General features: G+C 44.6%; 1 protein-coding gene and 1 pseudogene across 29 annotated transcripts in view; both read right to left on the reverse strand.

Moving 5' to 3' along the window:
* Positions 1–1,370: 1,370 nt before the first annotated feature.
* Positions 1,371–5,584, reverse strand: LOC120321875 (annotated as a pseudogene).
* Positions 5,585–9,176: 3,592 nt separating this feature from the next.
* Positions 9,177–23,363, reverse strand: part of LOC6538383 (protein lap4) — a 61,943-nt gene continuing 47,756 nt past the window's right edge. For 12 of the 29 annotated variants that reach the window (XM_039376051.2, XM_039376054.2, XM_015193320.3 and 9 more), the window contains 5 exons: positions 22,872–23,148; positions 15,252–15,746; positions 14,642–14,777; positions 14,055–14,240; positions 9,177–12,029 (listed from right to left, as the gene is read on the reverse strand). In XM_039376051.2, the coding sequence (XP_039231985.1) occupies positions 10,398–12,029; positions 14,055–14,240; positions 14,642–14,777; positions 15,252–15,746; positions 22,872–23,148 (2,726 nt within the window). In that variant the 3' untranslated portion in view covers positions 9,177–10,397. Of the gene's footprint in view, positions 12,030–14,054; positions 14,241–14,641; positions 14,778–15,251; positions 15,747–17,283; positions 18,690–22,871; positions 23,149–23,363 lie in introns of those variants that run through there. The other 17 variants (XM_039376052.2, XM_015193347.3, XM_039376059.2 and 14 more) reach the window with 7 other exon arrangements.

Below are 23,363 nucleotides of genomic sequence, written 5' to 3' on the forward strand. Positions count from 1 at the left end.
GATGGAGGAACGAACAGTGGAAGGACTTGAAATGTCCCAACTCCACCACTCGAGTAGCACAGACACATTGATGTATTTTATGTGCGTGCCGTTCCGAACAAGACAAACTGAGACGTGAAGAGAAATTACAACTACAAGTCGGCGTAATTTATATGCAGACATGGCCAGCACATTGTGAGACACAGCAGCAGGACTACACCGCCGGCGAAAGGACTTCGCCTGCAGGACTTACAGTACGACCATCGCCGAAGCAGCCGAAAAATCGAAGCAAAGTGCTCTCGAAAATATTGTAGCGAAAATGCCACACAGCAAAAAAATAAAGAAGACATACACACACAACACCACACACAGCTTAAAACAACAAGGCCAATTTGAATATTCACGAATTGCCTCTTCTTTGGCAGTCCATAAATGTCATATTGATTTTTGATCGGCGCACAATGGTCGTGAAAATAAGAAATGTTTTGTGATGTTAATAGAGATTTGCCATTATAAACCTGTTTTGCTAGGAAATGAATAAAAATATTGTAAATGAATATTATTATAAATATCATGTTATAGAAATTCTACATATTTAAAGATTATTTTTCCTGTGCACTGCCAAGCCGAATCTAAGTCGCAATGTGAATCCCTGTGTGATTTCGAGCAGGAATACGTGGATGTGGAACTGGAGAACTGGAGAAGTGGAGCTGAATGGGGAGTATGAATTCCACTTGCTGCTCTTAATGCAACGCAAAACTTTTGCGGTTGCTCAATTTAAAAAGTAAACAAAAAAGCAATGGCATGAATTTTTATGATATGCAAATGCTGGCCCGCCTTCCGCCTCCGCCTCCCACGTGCCACTTGACCACACCCACCGAATGCAAATGTTCGAATGCCCGTCCAAAAACAGGAAATATTTACCAGCCAAAAAATATTTGTGTGTGCAAGAGTGCATACAAGTCATGAATTGCCGGACAAGAACAACAATTAAATGTTGATTAGACGCCGAGTGAGTGAGACCGCAATGGAATTCGACTGGCCACGCCTCGAACGTCACATTGCAGTCGTTCCCATATTTCATTTGCCCGCTGCGCATCATCAATTTGCGATGACAGTTACCCCGCCCAAAGGACCTGTCCACGGAGCAGGACGTGCGTTCGGTACATCCTTCTGTGGGCCCCAGTGCAAATAAATGAAATCAGGAGTCGCTGCTCCAACGAGCTCCTTTGGCATGTGGGCGGCACAGCCCGCACAATCGCACTTCTCACTTGCGGTGCATAAAATAAAGACGCTGCGCGGCACATAAAGATTTTACCACCCACCACCACCCTGGATTGTTTTACAATCGAACCGAGCAGAACCGAACCGAACCCACACAATCCGCTCGATAAAATTTACAATGTGCGTATTTACGGTGCGAAAATGCTGGCACATTCAGATATTGTATGGATTGAATTTACAATTCAGAGTAGGTCATTTGAGAGCAGCCCTCGTGCCTGCAGGATGCGCCTCAATTGGCCGTTATTGGGTGTGTCCTTGCGTAACGGCAACATTCCACGCTCTGCCTTTCGGACAGCTCCTAATTGCCAGAATTTATGAAATGCCATTTTTAGCCACCACCCCCACCCCCAACCCAAAGTGCTAAGTCAGCTCGTTTGCTGTTGCGAATATTTTGTGGTCGGTCCTGCGTCGCTGCAGACCTGTGCATATGTGTGTGCACGTGTATATCCTCCCGCAGGACACGTCAGCAGCAGCTGCAGTCCTGCAATTTTAAATAATTAAAAGCCAAGCTGACTGGGTGCGAAACCTACCTCTGAAAATATTCTGGCAGCCGGTGGCCTTGTGTGTAAGCTGCTATCGGGTAAATGGATACGCCCACGCAACAATCTTTTCTACTCAAACAATCTCGACAAGGGAAACAAATGAATCTCATTTCCGACAAATTTGAGCTAAAAGATTTGCCAGAACGACGACAACGACAACGACAACGACGACGTCGTAGATGGAAACTATGAAAATTGCTCAAGTTAAGTCCGCTGACAACTTATTTGTTGCCGTCGCATTTGCTGGTTTACGGCAAGGCCGCAACTAATTACAACAAAATTGTCATTAGTTTCAACTTGTCGGCGGCCGCAGAACGGACAAAGTTTTTGTTCATGTTTTGCCACTTAGTGGTGCTTGGATCTTAGTTCTGCCGCCTGCCGTCTGCCGCCAGCCCCATCGCCATTTTGCAGTCGTAATTTTTTTGCGCGCTTCCGTTTCCGTTCGCCATTGCCGCATTCCCGTTCCACTTACCACTTTCCCCATCGACGCCATCGCCATCGCCTTCGTTTTGGAACGCTGCCAGCGAAGCATGCACTTGACTTTTATTGGGCAGAGAGAGGGGCGAATGCAGAGATGCATTTATAGAGTCATTCCGGCTGCATCCTGCCATTTTGCCATTGCGCCATTTGGGCCACTCTGCCGTTTTGGCCAACTGGCCAACTGGCACAGTGGCAACAGTTGGCATTGACCACATTAGCGTGTCTGCCGAAAGCGTAGTTGACAAACGACTGGGACATTTTAAGAGGCTGAGTGCAACAAGTTGTCCATTCAACTGCCACAACGATGTTATTAATTAACAACTTTGAACGTCGTGTTTCAATTACCACAACCAACGCTCGAGGCGTGGTTAATTTTATAAAATATATAAGTATAACTATATACTCGTAGTATATGTGTCGTATTGCCCCAAACGATGGCATGGAAAAATATTGAACGATTTTTTATTACTCTGAGTCGTTTATCTGTCTGCAACAGCTGCTGCAACGGAAATGCATCGCTTAAATTCGATTTTAAAGCACCCGCTTTAATATTCGAACGGACACTTGCCGTCGCTCGATCAAGATGATTTATATTGTTGCGCAAAATTCCACAACTAAAGTGCACTTAAAGGCAGAAATGGGTGCGCTTTATCAGCCAGCAGCCCGCACAGCACAACCCAAATAGTTTTAGAGACGACAGCGACAACGAGGGCTCATGCAAAATCAAAAGCAAAGTTTTAAGTTTTGGAAATGGAGCAAGGTTGGTGGGTTGGGTGGTTGGGATTTCTTTTTGTTCTTTGGGTTAGACAATTTCCACGATGCGCCTGCATAGGCGACATTTGAAAACTTTTATTTGCAGAGTGCGCGCGTGTGAGCTTAAGACACTTTCAGCGCAATCCATCATTAGGATGGCGGAGCAGCAGGAGGCGCTGATGAAGCAGCAGATGCTCCACCCCAGAGCCACCATCCTACATCCTACATCATGCATCCCGCATCCTGCTTGCTGCATCCTGCATTCTGCACTCTGCGACAATATTTTTCAATTTTCCGCAGCAATCGAGCGTTGATAACAAACTAATGTTGAGTGCAGTTAAGTTGTTGCTCTACTGCGGCTGAAACAGACAGCGAGTCCTGCTGAAAGCTGCTGAGTTTCTGAGCTGGCTGCGATGATGAGAAATGAAAGCAGCGGGCTATCAGTCCGCCATCGCGGGTTCATTTCTCCAGCAAGGACACTCAAGGATGGCTTTGGCGATGTAATAGCAATCAGCATTTCTATTTGCATTTTGTATCAGAATGCACACAGAGAAGACTTGCCCTTCAAGAACTCAGTGGATTCGCAATTAGGGTCTTATCAATAGAGCATTTTAAAAAATATTTCAGATTTTACGCAGTTTATTACATTAATTTTTGAAACAGTAATAAACCATTCGAGTAAGCTCAGTAGCCAAATAGCTTGCATAACTTAATGTTTGAAAGCGCGCAATAATTACATGGGCCCATCAGTGAAGTGCACTACATGTGTTCGCTTCAAACTCGGTTAATGCTATTTTAATTAAAAAGGAATTTAAAAATATTTAGGTATGTATACGGCCGCCGACATACGTACACTTCATTCGGGCGATTTAAAAAAAGGCTGGCCATTAACCGATGGAAAACAATGAGCCTGAAATGGACCATCTGACCACAAGCTCATCATCGTCGGCGGATGAGGAAAAGCGGCGAACAAGCCGCGGAATTGCGTTTGCCGGCGTATGTATGTACGTATGTGTGAATGTGCACTTGTAGTTGTTACTGTAGCCAGGACACCGTGTTTATTAATGAGCTGGTGCAGCTGGGGCAGCCAGCGGTCCATCTGCCACATGCAGCCAGTCGAGGAGGCATTATCCTTTGTGTACGCTTCGTCGCCTGTGTCGCCCGCCTGTGTCGAGCCACATCCTTATCCGTCCGCATTTAAATCAGTGGCCCGGGATAATCACAATCAAAATGTATGCAAATTGAGAATGGGAGTGTCCACTGCGTAAAGCTGCAAACCATCCAATTTAACAGATTTTCCCGCCTGCACCATCGTTGATGAAGTGCCGCTATAGCACTGGCCAGCTTGCAAGGATTCTTCCAGCGAATATCTTCGCCATATGCGACGTGTATGGAAATTAATTAACGGCAGTCAAGCTGGATGGAAAATTAATCGAGGGAACTCAATTCACTTCCCTATAATACCTTCTGGACGGAACCTTTTGGCTGCAATTGAAGGCGTTGGTTTTAACTTCTGCGGAATAAATTATGCTAAACCATGGACACTAGTCGTCTCGGCACCTGGCCTTCTCTCTTCTTTGCACCCGGAGCTCATTACCACGGGGAGATGGAGCATGCTTGGCAACTGCACAAACACGGATAAACTTTAACGGCGTGAGGAGCTGTGGGTTTCGTTGGCGTTTGTTTGTTTGCTCTTGCCTTCGACTGCACTTTAAGCACCGAAGTTCGTTAATGCGCGTACGTGAGCGTGAGCGCTGTTTTCCCGTAGACTCTCCGGAAAAGCGGCCCATCAACTGACATCTAAAGTCCGGAATTGGGAGCTAAAGTTCGCGGAGCAGCGATGGCAAACAAACACGTGGTGCGCCGTGGTGTCTGTTTCTATTTGCGTTTCTGAAGGGGCAAAAGTCGGAAATCTGGTAATAGAAAATGCAGCACAAGCACACGATTCAAATTTTGCCACCACACCAAAACACTCTCACCTAAAAAACAAACACACACACAGCTCATTATTAATGTGCGAACTTCGATGTGCCGCTCACTCACCTTACGTAACATTTGGCGGCTCGATTGGGCAGTGGGTGGCATCATTGTTGCTCCAACTAATGATGGCAATGGCGAAAAAACGGGGTAGCTTCTCCAGGGCGGCATTAATAAATTCCGCACGTACTGAGCCCTCCATATAAATCTGCTTCAAGCATATCCTTGAAAATTGCAATTGCAAAGCAGCCGTTGCCGCAGTGGTGCGAAAAAGAGGAACAGCGCCAGGACAGGAAAACACAAAAAAAAGATGGTAAGGCCTCAGGGCTTTGGTGGTTTCCATTCCACTGTTTTTTTTTTTTTTGTTGTTGTTGTTATGCTTTCAGGGGGGCGGTGGAGTTAGCTGCTCTAAAGCCAGCCCAAATACCCACATTCCAGGCAGCGAAGAAACCAAATACGAACTTTGCATAGACTTCCAGTCCAACAGAGTCGAACAGTCGTCGAAAGTCGACGAAGACGAGCTGCCGAACGAAACGTCCCTTTTGGGGACCTGCCCCACGCAAACAACTATTAAAGCCTTAGACTGGATAAGGCAGCGGATAAAATGGCCCTCGCAGGGGCAATGTTTTGTACTCGCAACTGCAACAGTTTGTGTCCCACACTTCCAGCGCATGCGCATTTCCATCGCTTTTCACATTTTCCGAACAGCAACAGGCTGAAGGAGCAGCAAAACAACAACAACAACAACAAGTTCCCTTTCGCCAACCGGGGGGCAGCGCAATCAAAATTGCAATGCGGGCCATGCATTTTTATGGGCTAGACAAAGCCCATCAGGCCATCAGCCCATCTGCAAGCTATCCACTCATTGTCCCTGCTCCAACGGCCCTTTCACGAGTTTCCCGTCCGGAGAGTAACTCATTCTGAGATCAACTTGACACACTTGGGCAAAAAAGCACAACAAAGTGAAGTTTATATAATCAGCGCACGGTTTAGAAACTATGTATATTGGGGGTTTACTTTACTTAAGTGAGAATATATTCTTATAACTCTTATATAAATATTGAAAAGGATACATATCTAAGATATTATTATTAGATAAACAGATTTTCCAACATAGTATCTTGAAGATCTTTTAATAAAAAGAATATTCTGTAACTTCTAGTGGACTTATGCCATATGAAACTCTTATTATTGGAAACCTTTTTAATTGATGACTCGATTTAAAATTCTTGCATTTTCTCCATGCAATTCTCGGGGCAAATCTAATATCGCCCTCTGTAAATATTTTACTGTCCGTCGGAGCGTGCATTCTTCATTCTCACCGATTGCTGCTGATAAAGTGCTTGATAAATGAATCAGCCAACTTAAGAGATGGGCGGGCGTTAAGCAAACGCAACTAAACTTTCGAATAAAATTTGATATTATGCACCAGCACAGAGTGTCCTCCATTGTCTTCTTGGCACTCGCTCTCTCTCTCTCTCTATCTCTATCGCCGTTGCTCAGCTGCTCCAAAGGATTGGCTGGGGTTCTGGGATCTGGGAGTCCTGTGCCAGCTGCTGTGCTTATTTAAAATTTATGAAAACGCATCATCTGCACAGCACGTTCCATTATTTGCCAGATAACTCAGCTACGGGCGGCGGCAAATAGCTCGCCGAACACGCGCCCAAGGACCAAGCAGCAAGTAGCAAGGACCAAGGACCAGGACCTCTTCTCACCTGGCCACACACACAGGAGCTTCCATACGTGTACGTGTATGTACATAGGTGTCGTCGGTGCAGGTATGTAGCATATGTGCGGAGCTGTATAAACAAACAGTGGACATTTTTCAAGAGGTTTTCGACGACCATCTTTGCTGGATTTATGTGTGTAATGGGAAAAATTTCAAACAGCCAACGCCGCTGTAAATTTATGTGTCACCCATGGTGCGACTATGTGTGTGTGTGTGTGTGTATGTGTGTCCAAGGATATTTGTGTTTAACCAAGCATAATCCTATTAAATGTGACAGGGGACGACAATTGGCTGGATTTTTGGCCACGACAGCGGCGCCTGTATATGCTGCATTGCCGGACCACTGGAGTGTATTAAAATATGACAAACTGTTTTTGTTTTCCATTGCTCTGCGGACACGTAAACAACAACGTGGCCCGTATTTGTGTGGGTGTTTTGTATTTGTGCGAATGCCACCCACGAAGATGAGATTTTGATTAATGCGCATTGCGGCTGCTGGTTGCGATATTACTGCTGGGGATGCTGCTGTTGCTATTGCTGCTGTTGCATCTGCATTAGCGACGCCATCGTCGCTGCAGTGGATCCTGCACTTGAAAGCTGGATAGCTGGCCGGTGAAATGCAGAATGCAAATGTGCATCGTGGCCAGGAGAGCGTGAAAAAGGCGGCGGGCGGTCAAGGGCGCCGACATGGGACCGCCAACGCCGCATTCATTTGTCTTCTTCAGGCACAGCAGTAGCAACAGCAGCAGCAACGGCAACAGCAACAGCATCATCAACATTACACTTGCAACATGCAACATCTACATCAGCATCAGCGGGAGCATTCAGCAGCAGGGCTTAATTCGATTGGTGGGCATGAAATATTTAAGATGCTGACGCAAGTGCATACCGATGTAAGTATCTGCCCCATATGCTGCGCACTCTAAATCGTATTATGCACACTGCAGCAAACAGGGAACGTGAACGTGAGCCTGGCGATTCCGGTTGAAAGTTCTGCGTACTGAGCGAATTCTAACGATTTTCACATTAGCAACTACCCCACCCCACCCACCACCACCACTCACCCGTTTTCCATCGGACCTGGCAGCTGTCTATCTATTTCACTGTCTCAACAGGCCGTGTCGGAAGACGTTTGTTGAGCGTCCTAGTTGCAGAACCAGGTTCTAGTTCCGTATCTCCAACGCCGTATCTTCCATCACGGCGTGGCAGCCGCTTCCGCTGCGTCACAGGAACACGGGACATGTATGTATGCTTGGTGTTGTGCGGCGCATAAATAAATGCGGAGCCTTGCCTTAAATGTCTCGGCTTTAACAATATTTCACATCTTTATGCTCAACGCAATCAGAATGGCTATTACATAAATGCACTCAGCGAAAGTTGAGATAGAGCAAAATGTTGCATACTCGTTGGTTTGAGGACTAAACTATTCTTTAAATTATCATTTATCTATCATGTGGAAGCACAAATTTTAATACAGTGACATAACATTTCTCTGAGTGTACCGCCTAAGTAACTTACCTGACGTGCATATAAATAAACTGAGTCTCAGCAATTTTACACAATTTTAAGCGGCACATAAATAGCAGCGCTGTCTATTATAGATGTGGATTATATGCAGAAAAGCCAGTTGGCGTAATTACACACGCCCACGCAAAAATGATGACAGCCAAATCCACATTCAGATGCCATAAAGCATCACCAAATACGGCAATATCCACCCGGCAAATTAAATGTACACAATTTTTTTTTTGGTTTTTATACCCGTTACTCGTAGAGTAAAAGGGTATACTAGATTCGTTGAAAAGTATGTAACAGGCAGAAGGAAGCGTTTCCGACCATATAAAGTATATATATTCTTGATCAGGATCAATAGCCGAGTCGATTTGGCCATGTCCGTCTGTCCGTCCGTCTGTCCGTCTGTCCGTCTGTCCGTCTGTCCGTCCGTCTGTCCGTCTGTCTGTCCGTATGAACGTCGAGATCTCAGGAACTACAAAAGCTAGAAAGTTGAGATTAAGTAAACAGACTCCAGGGACATAGACGCAGCGCAAGTTTGTCGAATCATGCTGCCACGCCCACTCTAACGCCCACAAACCGCCCAAAACTGTCACGCCCACACTTTTGAAAAATGTTTTAATATTTCTTCATTTTTGTATTGGTCTTGAAAATTTCTATCGATTTGCAAAAAAACTTTTTGCCACGCCCACTCTAACGCCCACAAACCGCCCAAAGCTGCCACGCCCACACTTTTGAAAAATGTTTTGATATTTTTTCATTTTTGTATTAGTCTTGTAAATTTCTATCTATTTGCCAAAAAACTTTTGGCCACGCCCACTCTAACGCCCACAAACCGCCAAAAACTGTCCTTCGCACTTACACTAGCTGAGTAACGGGTATCAGATAGTCGGGGAACTCGACTATAGCGTTCTCTCTTGTTTTTAAATAAAAATGCATACAATTTGTTTATTTTCATTCGTTTTTTGCGGCATTTGCTTTCGTTTTCATAAAAAGACGAGTTTACACACTAAATATCATAAAGGTATTACATAAAATTGCTTGTAAATATTTTTACATTTGTATAAAAGTGGAAACTGAAATCGCCATAGGACATTTGTCATAGTTGTGCTTATGCCATGTGTTACATACTACGGATTACAACTGGACGCTCTTACACACTGCTAACTATTATTATAGTAATATTATTTACGATTATTTGATTTATGTTCTCGGCTCTCGCTGTTTCGTTTCGACTCTAGTTTCATTTAGTTGCGGGTTTAGTTTGCTTAAGGCTAAAACTAAAAAAGAGTATGCCCCAAAAATCTCGGGCAGTCGGGAATGCTTAAAGTTTATGGTAAATGGTTCTCGTGAAGGATCATCGTGGATAATTCATACTTCGGCCGGCTGCTGGGCACGGATTTGGGATTGCTCCTACTTTTTGTGCTAGAACATAAAACGTAAATTTAATTTGTGGAAAATAAGCAAAGCCCATTTGGAAAAACACAATGAGGGAGAAAAACCAGATGCAGTATGCAAATGATAGTTAAATGCAAACAAAGTGAAATTATTTAATTCAATTAAATAAGATTTTTGTTTCCCTTTTTTTTTTGTTTTTTGTTCGTCCAATGCTGTTGTTGTATTAATTCAATTCTGATGGGCTCAGTGTGGCGATTTGTGTTGTTGTTCTCGTTTCTTTGCGGTTGCTGCACAACATTAAATTTTGCTGTTAAATTCTTGCAATATATCATTCGGCAATTCGATTTGTTTTTAATTTGCAATGAAAATATTTTTGTTTTAATGCGCACACTTTGATGATTAGTAACAAATGGGATTTTGTAAATGCATGGGACACATTATTTGCACAATTAATTAAAATTATCAATACAAATGCGAATATCGTACATACATAATATACATATGTATACAATTAGTGGTTCTAATGTAGAGAGATGACAACGAGCCCTCTAACACGCTGATATGTGTGTTTCTGTGAGTGTGTGTATGTGTGTGGGTAGTGAGTGTTTGTGCGAAAGGTTGTGCGCGTAGGGTTTCACTCGGATCACATACTCATACTCATACCCATACCCATACCCACCACACGGCGTATACGCAACTTCAACACTTCAGCCCATTTCCTTTCAGCTGCTGCCGGATATCCCCTACTTCTTTTTGCCCTTTCGCTTGTTCTTGTTGCGGTTATTATTGCTGCTGCTGCTGTTGCTGCTGCTGCTGCGGTTGTTCTGCTTGCTGGTTTCTGGCCTGGGAATGCCGCTGGTCACAATATTGGACACAGTCCGCGTGGTGGTCACCACACTGGTGCTCGGCTCGTTGTCCTCCGAGCTCACAGCCTCTGTGGTCGTGGTGGTGGTTGTGATGGTCTCGCCCTGCTGTCTGTCGAAGATCTGACGTTCCGACTCTCCGGCGTTTAGCAGGCGATTGAAGAGCTCCTCCCCGGTTTCGCTCTTCTTTTTCTTCTGCTTCTTGACCACCTCGGTGACCGTGACCACCGCTGAACTATCGCTGGGAGCGGGCAAAGTGTAAGTTCTCTGAGTTTCCACCACCGTCTCGCCATCGGCGTTTAGCAAATCCTCCACCGACTTGCGCAGCTGCTTTGAGATCTCGGCCAGGGCGCGTTGCTCGGCCTGCAGTTGGGCCAGGGTATCAGCTCCGCAGGGCTTCTCCGAGGATGGTTCCTCCTCCAGTTTCGTGTCCTCCTCCTTTGGCTCTTCCGCTTGCTTGATGGTTGTGTAGGTCTGCGACTTTTGCAGCTTTCCGCCCGTGGCCAGGGTATTGAGATTCTCGATCACCTGGGCGCCCTGCACATAGGTGACATTCAGCTGCTCCTGAGCGTTGTCCTCCTCGTCGGAGTCATCGCTATCCTCGTCCGAGGAGTCGCTGCTCTCCTCCTCGTCGTCATCCTCTTCATCATCGTCTGACAATTGGCCCGCCAATTTAGCAATGATTGTGTTGCGGTTGCTGTCCTTAATCAGCTCCTCGAGGATCTGCTGATTCCCATTCTTGACATCCTCCTTATCATTGGCTGTGCGGCTCGTGACCGTGGCGCTGCCAAAGTCAACTACATCGTCAATGGCATCGCCATAGGCGCTCTCCACATAGTCCTGCGCGTCGCCATAGGCACTGCCATTCTCATCGTCATCGTCATCGTCATCGTCCTGCTCTTCCTCGCCCTCGAGACTCTTTTGCAAATTCAATTTGACGCGCTCGTTCTCCAGCAGCTCCTCGAGCACGGTTTTCATTTTAGCGTTTAATGACAACTCAGATCTGCCACCGCCGGCGGCTCCTGGCAGGACGAATGTTTCGCTGCGCAACACGGCCACGGCGCCCTGCTCGAAAGCGTCCTCCTCGAAGGGCAGGCCACCGCTTACGTGGATGGTGCGGGCACTGCCGTCGCCGCCGATGACGGGATTCAGTACCTCCACAATTGTGGTCTCCTTGGCCAGCGTTTGGTGAAGGGACAGCGGCGTGGGCTTGATGCGCACCTTGCCGGATGCGACACTTTCAATGGACGAAGGACCATAGGTATCAGAATCGTGGCGCAGGAATAGCTTCTCATTGTTCGCTTGTACAGTCACAATGGAGGCGGTGTCCTCCTCCTCATCTTCATCCTCGTAGTCGTCTTCATCTTCATCATCATCGTCGTCATCTTCGTCGTCTTGGAAGTCATCCGCTTCGAGTTCCAGAGGCGGTTGCGTGTCATCTAGCCTGCCCTCGTCCTCCGTTTCGGGCACCTGCAGCTCCAAGGATATGATGCGTTCCTTGCAGGTCTCCACCTAAGTGTAGATGAGGCGGATACGTTGTGCATTCGGTTTGCCAGCACACTAACTACTAATGGAAGCAATGGAAGCAAGGCCAAGAAAGCAGATGGCAAAAAGCAGAAAGCAGAAAGCAGGCACCGCAACCAGAGATGTGTGTCCCACTCAAAGCGCTTAAAGCTAATTTATACAGCCAGGTGGAAAACGAACAGCTTGACGGGTGTACTGAGATGTGAGCCAGGCCAAAAGGAGTGATGCATTAAAAACATACGGTGAAGGCTACGCATGTATATATTATATGTACAGGTGCAGACAGGTGTTAGTTAAAGTTAGTAATTATGGGTGGGTGGGTGAACGTGCAATATTTTTAAAGTTCCAGTTGAGCCGATCACGACCTGGTTGAATTTTGAGAAGCTGGCACGCTCGGGGGCAGCCTAGTCGTATACGTGATATGAGGCAAATTGACAAACGACTAAAAAAGAAAATTGCCAGCATTTTCATCTGGTCCTGGGGCAGGAGACTCTAGCACACAAGAATCCCGCCGAATCCCGGCCAGGACGATAAGCCGAAACTAAACTGCAGCTGACAGGCAATCCGAGAACAGAGCCTGCTCCGGCGACATCCTGCGGCGAATTCAATGCAACGGGGTCAGCCTCCGGACAAGAGGCTCGGGTCTCCGTCTCTTTTGCCATGCAGGCGAGTTTTTTGCACTCGAATTACCAGAATGAAACCACAGCCCGATTCGGATTCAGAATCAGATACGGCTTAAGCTTCGCTTGCAGTTCCCCCAGATGTGATGCAACTGCAGTTTGCAGTTTGCTCGCCAGAAGGCCTTCTTTCTTGCCGTTGACATTCTTTTTGGCTTGTTTCTGATGGCACTTCTTTCCGTTCGTTGGCAAATTGAAAATAAAAGGCCAAAAAAAAAATACAAAAAAAAAAAAAACCTGGCCTAAACACGTGCCCGCAGAATAACAATAGCGCATAAAATCCTTAGCGTGTTTGCCTGGTTTGTTTGTTTTTATTTGCATTCTTTTTATAAGTATTTATTTTGAAACTCATTAAAAGTCGGCTGCCCCTGCGAGCAAACAGCAAACAGCAAACAGGCAAAAGCAAAAAACTTTTGCCTTAATTTTAATGGACTCGGCCATAAAAAGCAGCGCGTCATTATAATGCGTTCGCATACTAAAAATTGTATCCAGAATCAAGAGCCAAATGACGGTCGACTGAGTCGTTATAGCTTTATAGACATGTGACAACAACAAACCCCAAAAACAGACAATGAAACTCTTTCGAGGGTTCGACCTTAAAAAGAAAAAAACCGCGACACTCAAATGCCAAACAATAACTGGAAATCATTTTTGGCCGCTGCCTCGCGTTCAAAAAGCGAAAACCTTTTCGCGTAGGTGGCTCGCAAAAGTGGCTTATTGTCCTTTTTATGCGCTGCACTTCCGCTGGAGACTGGACGGCGGTGTGAGCGTGAAGCACCTGGTCGCATAAGCCTGGCAAATGTCAACAAAATCCCCTTTGCAACTGAGTGCTTCAAGGATATTAAAATTTGTTTTACTCAACGTGGCGCGCAGTTGGACAAACTTTCCAGGAATGGAAATAGGAGAAGATCCCACGGACGAGCGGACAAACGGACAGACATTTTTAACAGACCATAAAAATGATGAGCTCTATAAAATAATTAAGACGATGCCGCGAATTCTTCGTAAGATGTTTGCTTTGTACAATGAGAGACATTGGCGAGTGCTTTATGGGTGTGTGGGTGCGTAAAATGTACTTAATGTGCAACCGGAAATACGGACTACAAGAAATAGGGACACGCTACAGCTTAAATGGCTACAATTGCTGGGATACAAAACACACGCAACACAACACAACACAACGGCAACAGAAACCGATAATTAGGTATATTTAATGTGTCTGGAACGCTATGCTATGCTATGCAACCCATAATAATGCTCAAACGAAACTCAAATTGGTGCCAATTGATATATAATACAGTAATTGCTGGTTTGAATTTGATTTGCTGGCTCTAACCTCCGTCTCGATGATTTTCTCAATGTACTCGACGGTGCGCAGTTGAGGTCGCCCCGTAATGGGGCATGCCACCTCCTCAGTGCGTCGCACAATCTTCTCATCGAGGATTTTCTCGCGTTCGCGCACAATGACTGGACCGTCGCTCGATTTTATGGCAATTTTGGGAAAGACTATTTTCGGCTGAGCCTGATTAGTGGGTAGACAATAAATAAGAGAGATAGAGTAATGGGTGAGAAACGTATTAGGCAGCGGGAAATAGATATCAATTTTAAGGGGTTTCCACTTTTCATTTCTGAGGTATACCACATTTGCCGATTCCGATATCTCGATTGTGATTGAGGATATTGATTTTGCACCTTCATTAGTTACAATCGAGAGGCTGAAGGATATTAGTATTTCTTGCAGTTAGTTAGTGAAGCAAACCATGTAGCTATGTGGGTTCTTTTGCTCGTTTATGGTTATGTTCGCAGGCAAATTTCGGGCCATTCCTCCATCTCATCGGGCGCAAGTTAATGTATATGGTTTTTTGGGTTTGGCTATGGGTTCGGTTAGTTGGCGAGGACTTTAGCCCCGAGTCGAGTACTTACCTCGCTGGCCCTGGACTCGTGGGTGATCAGATCGTCGGTCATCTTGCGCATATTCTTGATCACATCCTGTGCCTCGACGGCTCCCTGTTCCAGTGATCGAAGACGAGCTGCTCGCCAGGAGGCGCGCTTCTCCGCACTAAATGGACGAGAATCATTTGGTTAGCATATATCACTTGCACTTAAGATGTACGGGTATAACTGATACTCAATCTGTACTTCGGCTTAAGCAAAACTAATTACCAGATATGACTATTGTATTTACAGACAGAGAAAGGAAAAGTGATTGTGGCTAGAACAGACACCGCTAACTAAAAACAAAGATGTAGAAGTAGGTGTTCCAATCGACATATAGATTTATACAAAGATATATAGTACATATACGGAAACATTGAGAGCCGTTCGTATTGCCTCGCGTGAGTGGGTGCATTTGGTGTGGGTGTTCTATATACTCCAATCTAAGCCAGGGGCTAGTCTCTGGCATTTCGCACGCCCACATTTGGACCATTTGGACTTTTGACCTGTAACCTTTTTGGGGGGCAAGGAGGTCTGGACATGGACCTGGACCTGCACGCATGTCAACTCTATGTTGACCGTCACGCTTTCAACTTACTTAATCATGGAACGGCTTTTGCCAGTGGGCGTTGTGGGCGTATTGGGCGAAACCGGGGACTCTTTATCATCCTGCTTCTCCAGTTGCGTCAGATACTCCACCACACTGAGTCCGGATTGGCGGGCTGCCAAGGCCAGGGCGCGGCGTTCGGCCTTCAGGGTTCTTACGGGTATGCGACTGCCTCCTGCGGCGGTGGGCGAATCCGGCTCTGGCTGCTGGTCATGTTCCTCCTCCGGAATTGAGGGCTCTTCGGGCTGGGATTGCTGCTGCTGTTCTTGCTGCTGCACCTGCTGCTGCTTAAGACGTTGTTGCAGTGCCGGTGGAATGACAACCTTGACCTTTGGCTTGGGCAGCAGCGAAGGCTTGGGCGGATCAAGAGCCGTGGGTGTGGGTGTGGGTGTGGGTGGAGTCGCCTCAATCTGTTTCGCTTTCAACTTCTGCTTGGGTATTTTGCTGGGGGCATGTGGCATTGTCGGCGCCAGACTTTGTGCGGTTCTGTCATAATTTTTTTTTGAGAGTTGGTTTTCGTGTTCGAATTGTGCAAAAGTAAAACAACACACACATATATGTAAATTTAATCAAATTATTTGCTTGTCAAAACCAAAAGGGGGGAAGATCGGTGAGATGCGGTTAGCACGTGATATGAGCAGTTACAAAACATAATGACGTTAATTTCTTTTAGTCACACTTGCGTACGTGCCCTGGAATCCCTGCAAAACTTTTTGGCATAACAAGTCGAATTTGTTGTAATTAAAAACCAAGAAACATACTGCAAAGTTTTGCAGCCCGAAAGGAGAAAGCGACCCCAGCCGCCAAACCCCTGACAAAATCACTTTTTGAAAAACTTTGCCAACAAGTGCAATAACATGGCAGCTGGAGATTAGCGTGGAGCCAAGTAGTCGAGGATTCAAAGAGCCACTGTCTGTGGAGTCGTAAAACTTGGCAAGGGCCCTCTCGCACTATATAACCATGGTCGTTCGTCGTATATGCTGCACCGAGCTTCAAGCATGGCAGCCGCATAGTAGTATGCAAAATTAATTTTAAAATAAAGCGCCTTAGAACTATTTGCAATGGGATTTTGGGCAGGATTCCAGCCTTCCTTCCTCCTGCCTGAACTTTGTGGCCTATCCGCTCGCTCGACTTTTTTATGCCCTCCTTGCAGCTAAACTGACTTTTGTCTTTAAACAAATTGCTACACACTTTCAATTTAACTTTAATACGAAATTATTCACACAAAGCCGGGGCTACTACTACATACTACAACGACTTCTACTACCACTACTACTACTAAGACTAAGTCGCTGGCAGCAACTTCTGCTTGAGTGATTTATGTTTTTCAATTTGAACGCCGCCGGGCTCCTTAGTCCTTGGTCCTTGGAGCACCAGCGGCGGCGGTTGGGGAGAGAAAGAGAAACTTTTCGTTGAAACACTCTCGCTACCTACGCAAATGTCATGCCCGAGGAATCTGGAGGAGTCAGGATCCGGAATGAAGGAGCCAACTAAGGCTACGTGGAGTAGCCAAAGTGCGCCAAGCTCCTGACCCAGGGAATTGCACTTATAATATTCTAGTGGATTCTTTTCTTGCTCATTTCGCTGCCTCCTTGCTCCCTTTATTCATTCATTTGTCCTCTCGACTTTTAAATGAACTTTGCCCCGCCACTCGACCGCGCGCCTCCAACAATAATCCATTGGTCTATGTTCTCCTGGACCCACAAACGTATTCCGGCGCATTCGCGTTCAACTTTTGCAATTGACAGATTTATGCAATGCCCAATGAAACTTTCTTTTACCCCATCAACCCATCCATTCGCAGCTCTAAATGATTGTTTTTCATCTTTCAATTGCTAATTGCTCATTATGATGAAAGCCAGAATAATCAAAACACCCCAATAAAAGTCAAGTGGCAGTGGTAGAAAAGTAGGTGAGCTAAATAATGCAAAAACCACAACCAAAGAGTGCTCGAGTATTGGTTAAAGTTGAACAATTATAGAAATGTGGTGATTGTAGTGGGGTAAATAAATTACAGTAAAGCTAATTTAAATCATTCGCCTTTATTTCTAGTATCATAAATTGTACTTCTTTTGTATGCAAAATAACAAAGTTACATAAAATATGTATGGCACAAATCGATGACAAATACGTACATATGTGGATGATTAATAATAGTAATGGTAATGATGTGATAATGGTGTGATTCCATAACCGTAGTCAGTAGTTATTTTAATACATCGTTAAGCAGTTCTTATTTATGTGGTTGCTTCGTTCACAGATATTAACATATAAATATTTATAAAATATATCCAAAGTTATAACACCGTTTGAGTATCGTAAAACTTAACCAGCTGTAGACTTTAGGAATACATTTGCTTGGCTGACAGCTTGTTTTTTCGAAATAAAACTCAGGAACTATAAACGCTAACTTCTTACAATGGGCATACAAATGGAACACCTTGAGTCCCTATAAATTAGTTGAGTTTTCATAAATTAAATTCAAGATTCTGGTATGTTTAACGTATAACAATCGTGGTAAATGCATCGTTATCCGAGGATTTGAAATCGCTAAGGCGATAAGTCGACATTAACCCGACAATACCTGCGTGTCTGACTGCGAAATCGTGACTTTATCTACACACATTAATCTATGGCAATTAAAAAAGTGCCGTGGGAGGGCAAAGGTGACATTACGAAAAGAACACAGACAACTAATTGGACTTCTTGTCCTGCTCTAAAAATCATTATTTTTAATAACAAACATTTCAAAAATGCAAAACGCATATAAATTATGCAAGCAACACACAAGGCACTGGAGTTCGTTTGTGTACGGGTGTTTAGTATATGTGTGCACTAAAGTATAGAAGTGTTTCTGTGTGTGTGTGTGTGTGAAGGTCCTAGAAGTGCTGCAGGTGTGTGAGTGTGCAGGATGTGTACTGAAAAATTTCAAGTGTAGCCAACTCAGACAGACTGGTAGTTGTTGTTCGGAAAGTTGGGCAATTTGAAAAGAGAGAAATAATTAGGCTAATAAAATGCAAAAGGGAGAGACAGCATGTGGCATTAACACCATGCCTTTATCCATATCAGGTGAAAGTGGGCGTGGCTGTGGGGGTGGGGGCGGAGTTCGTGGTAGTTGTCACTCTATAAAATTCACGTTTCAGTGTTAACATGTTACGGGGCATACGGGTATAAAAAGTTTTCGTGTCGCAGTATAAAAATGACTTTATATTGCAGATTAGTTGCTTTACTGCTCGCTTCAGTAGGTGTAGCTTAGTCTCGAAAAAAGTCTCGTTCGAAATAAACACTTTACATACATAGTATTATATGGAGGTTACACTTAAAGCTATGGTTAATAAACGTGTCACATTCGCACAAGTCGTAGTGTGGGTGTCAGAGCTTAGTTTAGTTTAACTTCTAAATACTGCTTCAATTTCTTCGAGTGGATTCCTGCAAAAGTGGTTTGGAAAGCAGAAACAGAAAGTTTTTGTGGTGTACAATTAAAAAAAGGTGCAGAGAGTCAAGCTAATTGTAAAATAATAAACACACAATGCTCCTTCGGCATTCGGCATTCGGCAAAGCAATCTCCGCCGCTTTTTTCGGTTTGGTTTGGTTCTCTTTTTCCACGGGGATTTTATTCTGTCTGTGGCGAAATGTAGCTGGGATTTCCACGACGTTGTAATTAATATTAATGTGACCAAAAAAGCAACAACCCAAAACAAAACAATCAGCCGACAAAAAAACGCATACTACCGACCAGCCAGCGGACCAGTGGACCAGCGAACCAAAAAAATTTATAAAATAGACTAAGAAAAGGAAAACAAAAAACATCATTAACGCCCTCATTTTAGCTTAAGGTCAAATTATGCTTTTATATCAGAAACACAGACAACGGCAGTCCGATTTGCATACGCCGCGGCGCGATCCATTTGAGGAACGAACGAAGCGCCAACGCCATAAAATATAAATTAATTTATGCGCAATCAACAAAACATAAATATTTTCATCTGCATAAAATCACAAAAACGTCCAAGAAGCAAACGGCCGCAAACATATACATTTAAATGTAAAAAATTTAATATAAAAACCGACAGAAGAGACACCAAAAACTAAAAAAAAGAAACAAAAAAAAAGAATAACAACCGCCACCGCGCCGCCATCTCAGCTGACCAGAAAAACATTCAAAAATCCACCAATTGTCTTGTCGCTGCCAATATTTTTCAGGGTCAAAAGCAGCGCAACCGCAAACCAATTGAAAGCGAGAGCGAGGGAGTATCTCAATCTGTGGCTGCATATGTATCTGTATCTGTAGAATACGGCGGTATCTTCGGCGATCAGCGATCAGCCATCAGAAAACGGAGTGGAGCAGAAGATGGTATAGTAGAATGCCCGGCGGAACAGACGAACTAATAATAGTACATAAATTATCAAACAATAAATTAGACGATTAATGCACGACTAAGAATTCGATTGCGTTTTGCCGACATCGAGACTAGGTTTTTGTCGTCACGGAAGCCAATTCGATGTCGCAAATAAAATTCATAAACACGGATCTGGCGAGCCTTTTGTGTTCCACAACTTTTATAGATTTAGACGAGTTTAATTTGAATATAAATACAAATAGTTTGGAGAACACTGCCTTGCCGGCTAATTTGATATGGGTTTTTCAGCATATATTCAGCATATACTACCACTTCTACTTCTCCGTGCTTCTTTCTTTTTTTTTTTTGGTTTTTTACAAAATTTATGCATGGGAAAAATATATGAACAAGAACAGGAAAGAGGAACGAAACTAGTAGAAATTCTTGCTAGAAATTTATTACAAGGTTATTAACATGTTTATCTTCTTTTCCTCGTTATGAATTCCAAGGCTACGGCCCGAGCAACATAATAACACACATTTCAATTTATTATATTATGCATGTAAAGTTGTAAAGCCAGCTGGCAGGCGGGTTTTTTATTTTTTTTTTTTTGGGACAGCACAGGGTGGTCGGATCTCCATCCGTTTCGTTCCCGAACTTTTGGCAGCTGTGCCCCAACGAAGGCCACCTTCTCGTCTTCTCGTCTTTTCGGCCAAGTTGACAAACAGACGATGGCGACTGCTAGGAAAATTGCGCCGAATTCCGCGCTCCGCGGGACTGTGAAGTCATAAGATATTTATTCCCAAATTTGTAACCATTTAATGATTAGTTCTTGCGGCTTGATTTATGCGCAAGGTTAGAAAAACAAATGCCGCTGGTGAACGGCGGAGATAAATAAAAGCATCGCATATCTAAAGAGTTAAAGGACGTCTCCTTTGAAATTCCAACGCTTTGTAATGCTATGTACATAAACGCTAAAGTGGAATTAGCTCTCTCTTTTTTATAAATTTCGCGTTATTTTCGTAGCTCTATTCTTGGAGTTAATTCCACTCGCTAACACAAAGGACGAGCACGGAGTCCTTTAATGTCATGAACCCGTTGTCAAGATATATGATATCTGCTGTTGTCATACGTCTCTGCTTTTTTTATCACTGATTATTTTTTGCTTGCTGGCCACAGTGAATACCCTTGTGGCCGAAAACTGGTTGCAGTTTCTAATCAGTCAGATAACTTTTTATAAATTAAAACAGAACATAAACATCAGGTTGTGAGTGCTTGTTTATGGCAGAGGTCAGACAAGTGGTCAACGGATCGTTGAGCTAATGACCTGAGAAGGGTATTCCAGTGGCGACTTTTGCTGACGCTTGGTGGTTGCGCTCTTTTTAATGTTTTCCTGCAACAGCTTTGGGGCGAAATTGTATTAAATTACTTTGTTGTTGCTCATTATATAATGTTGTTAGAGCCAGCCACTGGAACATCGCGTGGGGACGACGACTACGAGTCCTTCAACCAAGCGGAGCACATATGTGTGAAAGTTTGCTGATAAGCGCCAGCTCCGCGTACGAAATAACTGCCATGGTGGGCGGATGGGTGGTGCTTTTGGTGGATGGAACAACCATAGCATTGGTTGGTTGGTTGGTTGGATGGGTGTATACCACCTGGCATAAGCTTTTAGTTTCTTTCATTGTTCAGTTGTTGTTTGTTCGCCGCTTGTTGGCACCTCTTCCACGCACAGAGTGAAAACTAGTTGCCCTTTGACACAATGGTTGTGGTTGCTACGTGTTGCATGCCATCGACAGTGGTTTGAGCACCCATCAAGTGGACCCTGCCACACTGCCAGCCAACACTCCAACTGGCGCTAATTATAATTGCCCGTTTCGAGCTGGGTGTAAAATATAATTTGAGCCAACCAAAACCGAGTGCCCTTTTCCGAGTCTCCGACTCATTCGCGGCGCTTAATTCACTGCAACACACTTAGCATAAAATCATCGATTCCCAGCGGATACTGAATTATGCGTACGTGTTGCGTGATGCTCTCCTGGTGGCTCGTTTGCCGATCCATTGCCGCAGAACCGTAGCGAATCCAAATCCGAAAGCGAATCTGAGCTGGCACCGCCCAGTTGAGTGAGCAAACGCACAAAACGCAATTTGCGGAATGCCCAAATGAAGTTATTCAATTGTAAAAACAGCTGGCATTGTGCCGCAGGGAATTCGAGTGGAGTGTGGACTGGATTGGAGTAGGACGCCCACACGGAAGGATGAGGAGCAAAAGGAAGAGCAAGGGTGAAGGCCCGAAGGCGCACATTGCGTATACGCAATGGCAGAACAAAAAATTAAGTAAAGCAGCAGCAGCAGCAGCGGATATACTTACACTTTTGAGTTTCTGCCGCTTCGACTAGATTATCATATACACGAGATGAGATTTGAAGCCCACCGGGCGCGAGGTCTATGTACTAAAAAGATTTCAACGCCAGAACCATAACATGTTTTTCCGTCATTTTCACTCCACCTCCTTTTCGAGATCCTCACTGGTATTTTTTTTTTTTTCCTTACATTTTAAGTAGACTAAGGGCTGGGAGTCTGGCTGCGATTTACGAGTCCATACAACGCTTAAGTGCTACATAAAACTTAAACTGCTTAGGGCTTAGACGCTTATAATCGTATGCAAGTGTGTGCGTGAGTGTGTGTGTGTGTTTGTAGAGATATTGTGTGGTGAGGAGTGTACTTACTATTAAAGAACACTCAGCCATAGAACGCTATCCTTATTTAATAACACACTAAGTCTCAATGATGATTAGCAGCTCCGTCAGTTGACTGCATGGATAGTAAATAGAGTGGTGGTGTTTTGTGGGGTGTATTTTTCAATGTGAACGATTGAAGGCATCTAAACTGAAGAGCAACCCATATTTAAAAGCAGCTGCAAGAGAACCGGCACCAGAACCAAACCAAAAGGCAGCGGAAAAACTTCACCAATAAAACTAAAAATTTCAACTTTGCATAAAAGATTATACTAAGCAAATGCACAAACACCGTAAAAGTTGTGTGAGTTTTGTGTGTGTGTGTGTGAGTGTGAGTGGGAAAGTGGGTGTATGCTTATCATAAAATCGCATGGGGTGAAGGGTGATTGATAGATTGATTGATTGGGTGGATTGGTGGGTTGTGATGGGGTGTGGTGTGTGTATAGTGTGTCTGTGCATTCAGATGTAACATAAAAAGCGCATAATGCAAGCACCAATAATCCGAAATGAGAGCTTCGCACATCCGCACTCACCTCATGTCCTCCGCATCATCGAAGTGCCCCAGAGCGGCGTTGTCAACGGAATCCTCGCGAGCGTTGGCCTCCTCTTGGTCGCTGTCGTCATTATCCTCGCCGCTGCTGCTGTTGCTGTTGCTTTTGCTCGACTGGTGTGCGGCATCCTTGTCAATGTTGTCGTTGGCGGCATCCAGTAATCTGGAATTCTTATCACGGCGCAATGTTGCAATTTTCCTCTCCTCCTCCTGTCGCAGCTTTTCCACTTCATCCTTTGACAGGAATGAGAAAACTTTGTCTGCAAGCGAATAGAGAGTGCATAAAATCAGTGTAAGCTAAGGACATCGCCCCGCTATTAAGTTGGGAAATTAAATAAATAGCGATCCGATGCAGCTTAGCCATTTAGCTGCCTAAGTGGATTCCACCACTACAGCTCCCCTGCAGCTGCAGACTTTGTCATGCAAATGGCGCAGCCAGCCGCGCATTCCTCCGCCCTTTTTCTAATTACGCCAG

This window comes from Drosophila yakuba, chromosome 3R (assembly GCF_016746365.2).
Source record: "Drosophila yakuba strain Tai18E2 chromosome 3R, Prin_Dyak_Tai18E2_2.1, whole genome shotgun sequence".
In the NCBI taxonomy this organism is placed as follows: domain Eukaryota; kingdom Metazoa; phylum Arthropoda; class Insecta; order Diptera; family Drosophilidae; genus Drosophila; species Drosophila yakuba.